The 6,000-nt window shown below is 35.8% G+C and overlaps 1 protein-coding gene across 1 annotated transcript; it reads right to left on the bottom strand.

The window, feature by feature from the left end:
• Positions 1-413: 413 nt before the first annotated feature.
• Positions 414-3,800, bottom strand: si:dkeyp-73b11.8 (BPTI/Kunitz domain-containing protein). Its single transcript, XM_067235346.1, has 6 exons — positions 3,727-3,800; positions 2,281-2,472; positions 1,371-1,547; positions 1,234-1,278; positions 1,067-1,145; positions 414-930 (listed from the first exon to the last, which is right to left on the bottom strand). Exons 1-6 carry the CDS (start codon positions 3,788-3,790, stop codon positions 846-848), a joined length of 642 nt encoding a protein of 213 aa, XP_067091447.1. The 5' UTR covers positions 3,791-3,800; the 3' UTR covers positions 414-845.
• Positions 3,801-6,000: the final 2,200 nt, after the last annotated feature.

Here is a 6,000-nt window from a genome sequence, read left to right as displayed (position 1 = left end):
GGCAAACAGGTCACCTAGCAAGAGAAGCGACCCCTATTCTATGCGTTTATTATTAGGGCATTTGTGGACCAGCAACAACACTATGTTGCCGGTCAAAACTAAACTAGCAAGCATAACACAGTTAGCCCAACAAGGAAGCATATGCATGTGCTAATTCCAGCTCCACACCCAGTCACAAGCAAGGAGCGAATAGGCAATTGCAAGCACATTTTGTAACGTATGTATTTATATTCTATGCATAATGATAGGCCTAATGATTTCAGAATAGTGTAAGAATATCCCCATAAAAATTTCATTTAATGTTTTTTTCTGAAAGTTTTAGTGGTTTATAAGTTTTAACAAACTTTATTTAAAAAAAACTTTTAAAAAAACAATCGGTTAGAAAAAATATTGATTAGTAAGTATAGGTCTTATCTATTTATTTTTATTGCACCCAACAACACCCATTCCACAAAACACTTTAGAAACTAAAACATGAATTCACTAAAAAATGCAACACATTGCGGAAGCTATTAAACATATTGTTGGTCTAGTCTACGCCATATAGTGTGCAACAAAAACAGAATTTACTTAGGCCTAAAAATGCAATGTTGAGGAAGATAAATAGGCATTGCAAGGGTTCCAAATGTCCGGTCATTGTAAGAAAGTGTGTGCACATAACTTTATTTGGACACCTGCCTTTTTATTTATGTATTTATATGAAAATACAAATTGTGACACTCCCATGATCAAAACAGTGACAATAAACAACACTTAGTTTTGTACTTTCATTGTTTGTTACTGCCCACCACCAATTCTTAGTAAGGCCAGGATGAAGACGTTGATTTGATGAACTGGTGGCACCACTATGCCATTTCTATGCCTTCGTCTTTTAAAGGTGCTTCAGATTGAAGTTCTTTGCTTTTCTTTGAAGCACTTTCTGATTTATTCCTGTAAAAACAATTGTTATGACTGAACTTAATATGCTAGAGTAGAACAAATGGAAAATCTTTCAATATTAAATGTATTGTTTTGTCTTTCTCTAAGAAATGAACTAAAACACATTTAACAGTGTAGTGGTTCTTACTTGCTCTTCATAGTTAAGACAATAGCAAAGATGAGGATGATTGCGCCGGCGAGACCAAACACAATTCCGAGAATCAATGCTGAGAAAATAACATTTTCTTTAACAAAACCATTAAAAAACTAAAAACCTTAATGCTATTAGGCCAGTAATCTTAAATCCCAACTCACCAATTGGTGTGTCTGTTTCTAAATCCTCATCAGTATCACCGTCATCTTTTGACAGATAATGCAACACATTACCAATGACAAATGTACTAGTTAAGAAGATATTTTAATTGTATAAAGGTTGTTTAACCTTATCTTACCTTTGATACTAGCACATGTAGCGTTGCATTTGAATGGATTTAAATATCTGTTTCCATTCCCAACACAGCCAGTATAATAGAATGACTTGCATTTTTCATGGATGGGGTCATAGTAGAAACGCAAATAGTGGCCATAGCATTCACCAGTAGCCTTCGGAAAGTGACAAGATATTGTTTCTAAAGAAGGAATAATTCATGCAATATTAATGTTTTTTCTCTCAGGATTTCACTACTTGAGGTTTTACATTTGTTCAGCACATGGTGGCAGATTGTAATGCTAAAGTTTCCCAAATGTTTTAAGTATTTTAACACTAAAACATTAATTACAAGGTATGTAATGAGGATATAATACACACTAGCCTAGTACATGAATATGCCATACCTGTTGTCTTGCTAATAAAGAACTGGGGGGAGGAACTATCTAAACTGATACAATTGTTTCTTTGAGTGTACTTTGAACTATGTCTTCAGGCAAAATATGACACCGCCTCTGAGAGGTAAATTGCCCAAACGTCAACTCAGCATTTTTGACCCCTCTTTTGCTCTCTCAATTTGATTTGCTGAGCTGTGTTGTATTTTGTTATTTTTTAAAACAAGCCAACCTGTCACTGCAGCTAGGAAAACATACTATTAGTGTTTACTGCTACATAAGGTGTATTGTCAGTCTTTGCCAGCCTCCCTTCATACATTCATGAAGCCATAAAACCTCTTCCTGCAGATATAGGCCAAAGTCCTTGGTTTATGACTGTTATAAACGGACATTTCTCTGCTAAAATGATCTGAATAACATGTCCACAGCACCTCCTTGTAGACTCCATTGTAGTTAATGGGGACAGGCCAGTTTTGCTTTTGTATAGTGCATTACTTATTTCTTTCAGCATTAGTTGACTAACAATTTGTGTTGTCTCACCATCTATAGGGTACACATCCTCTGCGTTAGCAGAGCAGTTCCTCATGCAATCCCTCTCATTTCCAAAGCGATTGCCATTCCCTCCGACTCCTGTGTATCTGAAAGGATAGCACTTGTCCCTGGTGGCATTATAATACAAAACAATCTGGATGTCTGTGCCTGTGCCCTCATTCTTGGGAATGGTACAGAAATCTGTTGGATAAAAGAAAGATACTGTCAAATCAGGGACGAACATAACTTAACAGTATTGAATATACATATAATGGGAGATGTACTCTTTAAACTATTTGTATCCTAAAGAAATGCTAGTTACAGCATGAGGACTCAATTCTACCTATTATAAAGACCAAAATATTTGTCAGAGGAATAAATATTACAATACACAATGTTCTATGATTTTCTGCATATGATCTAGCAGTATCTTTCCTTTGACAAATGTCTAACTAGCTCTGTCACCAAGAGGCCCACTCCCTTACTCTATAACTGTAGTAAACGTGTCATTTATGGCAAGGCTTCAGCACTCACCCCTTTACAGATTTTAGTTTACATGTTTTAATAACTCTATTTTAAAAAATACATTAAATCCAGACCCCATAACATTTCCCTTCCATGCCTGGGTATTTATTTATTTTTATTCTGTGTGGGGGAGGCCGCCCTGGATGTAGTTTAGTTTCAGTTTAATAATGATTAGCTAAATATTGGTTATTGGGTCCTTTTAAGGAAATATCTCATAATAATACATTCTATATGATTTTGGCTTTGACAGTGCCTTTTTCATCTGTGTTCTGAACATCTGCCTGTCAGCTGGATAATTCAAAGCTTGAGGGAGTTTTAAATTCAGGTATCACATGACAATTTGTGAATTTGACTGTATTCTATTGAAAGAATAAGTTATAAAATATATGATAAATACATCTGTCAGGGAAAATTTGTCACTCCCTTTATCAGATTCAGGCTTCAGGTCCACTTTGTTACACCAAAATGATGTCCATGTTTTATCAGGACTTAACCACACAATGTGAAACCTTTAACCGTCAATGAAATGAGTGATACTAGGATCATAAAAGGTATGAACCTTTGAACTCTATTGAAATAATCACAATATAAATGATAAATACATATCGGGACAGTATTTATGTAATAAATATTAGATTTAAATATCAGTTTTTCAAGTTGAATTCCACCTTCCTCTTTGTAATGTATATGCCAAGAAGGAAGACCCTGAGCATAAATCTTTCCATATTCAGGCATGTGTCGAAATTTAAGAATGAAACATTAAAATAACTTTTTTTTCTACTACATTTAGAAATCATCCAAGCAGGTATATATTTAGAAATTAGCCAAGCATAGTTCTTAATGTAAAAAAGACAAATGTGACAATAAATTATAATTGTGTTTGCATGACAAAAATGTGTTATCTTTAAATGATGTATGATTTCCACTTACCTGGCATACACTGAACAAATAAGAATAAGGCAAAAGCAACACCAAAAACTAGAACTTGTCTCATCTTGCGTCTGTTGTCTGTGCTTCCTTCAGCAGAATGAATGAAGGGTTATAAACTAAAATAGGAGTGGGTGAGTCCTCATTGTTGACCTTTGTACTCATGTTTTCTGTACAATCAGGTTGGATACTTCTGCAGTTATTTTACAGTAACAGATTAAAGTACAGGTGACAGACTGATGACAGCTACTGAATCCATGTGGTAATTGTCAATTATCAGCAAACTCTAAACTCACTGTTAATTATTATTATTAAGGATTTCTGATGTTGTCATACCCACATACTTTATCTCTTGTACCTAAAAGAACATAACCACTTGGAAAGTAAAAAATGTCCCTTCACACTTATAGAAGCCCATAGCAGTCTTATGGTATGTCTCAGCAATGATTTGTATGTTTATTGCAGATCCCCAGAAACGGTGCAAGCCAGGGGGGTATTCCAGGTAGCGGGTTTAACAAACTCTGAGCCTAACCCTGAACTCTGAGTTGAGTTACTCTAAAATGGGAAACTCCAAAAACTCGGTTCCAGAAAAGCTGACTTGAATTTGTTAACTCAACTCTGAGTACGTAAACTCTGAGTTAAGCACGGGCATGAGAACCATTAAAAGCCAACATCAATGGCGCTCCGATACTAGGATCCACCATGGCACCTGGCGACAAAAAACGTCCTACTTCACCACACTTCAGATCTAAGTTTTATTTAGTGTTTATGGTCAATCTGAGCACATATTCCGGAAAAAAAGCAACACGGCTGTAGCAGCGTATACCATTGGCGTGAGAGACAAATTGCCAAGTCAATGCAGACATTTGAATATAATAGCCAGTCCATACATTGAACATTTAACCCACTGTCTGTTAATATTACAGGAGAAAAAGTGGTGGACTTAATAAAATAGCATGTTCAATGTTATATTAAATATAAAAACATACTACGAACAGGTAAGACATATTTTGCTTAGGCTATACGCTTGTGATTGTAGCCTCAACGTCACCTTGGTTTTAATCATATTCGACATGATACAAAGTAAATATCAATTGGTGTCTATTTCAACTTGTAGTAGCAGTTTACCCCAACATAATGCTTTTCATCAAAGGATGATGATGATGATTAAGATGACAAAGAGACATTGACTGCTGCCGCAGAAATGGATGCAGAGAATTATGTATGGTAGCTACTGGTAGTTCTCTTCCATGTACTTTTATTAACAGGCTTGTGTGGATGCAGTATACAGGCTCACTGTATACTGCATCCATGCTCTGTTCATTATTCTCAAGTTACACCGACATTATGAGAATAATGAATATACAACGATGCAGTATGGATGCAGTATACAGTGAGATGTTCATTTAACCCTTGTGTTATCTTCGGGTCATTGTGACCTACCGTCGTATTGTGACAACTTTACCGCATACAAAAACAAAGTGAAGCATTTTCTTTTAACCGTCGGGCTGTCTCAGACCCCCACATTGTAAAGGTTAAAAGAAAATGCTTTTATTTGGCAGGTGAATTCTGCATGTGGAACTGTGAAATGTAATGCAATATCATGTATTCCCAGTTACAAATAAATTAGTTGTACAAACTGCACCTCATGAAGAAAGTGCCAAAAACTGACCAAGAGATGGTGTAGGCCTACTTAGGGTAGAAGAATAAAGGCTAATCTTGAAAAAGATTTACTGGAACAATAGTTACAGGAGGATGCCTGGTCACAGGTGATGTTAATTGTAGGAACAATAGCCTATATGAATATTAATTGTTGAATTTGCTGAATTTCTATTTTGACCAAGAGATGGTGTACTTAAGGCAGAAGAATAAAGCCTGATCTTGTAAGGCTATCAACCTGCCCCCACCTCTCATATGGTAAACTATTGTTACTGGATTGAATCTCAACTTGATGGCTCTCACACATCATTGTGTAATTTACTGTAGCATTGCTAGTCATGTTGATAAGTAAGGGTCAAGATTGTGGTGTGATTAGTTGTTCTTGGGTATAAAAGGAATTGTGAAGCATCTGTGGATTCTTGATCTCCTGAGACCTTCTCCTCAGCTCTGGCTTGTCCTACTCCTTCCTCACCTCTTGCTTTCTATCTCTGGTTTACAATAATCATGGTAGAGTAGGTAAGAGTTAACCTTCATTGATTTCATTCATTTGCAATATGATTCAATGATTATATTATTTAACCTTACTTTGACCATTCTTGCTCTGATTGAACTCATAGA

Source organism: Osmerus mordax, chromosome 4 (genome assembly GCF_038355195.1).
Source record: "Osmerus mordax isolate fOsmMor3 chromosome 4, fOsmMor3.pri, whole genome shotgun sequence".
NCBI classification, from domain to species: domain Eukaryota; kingdom Metazoa; phylum Chordata; class Actinopteri; order Osmeriformes; family Osmeridae; genus Osmerus; species Osmerus mordax.
The sequence above is the reverse complement of the archived record's forward strand: the minus strand, read 5'-3'. Positions and strand labels throughout refer to the sequence as shown.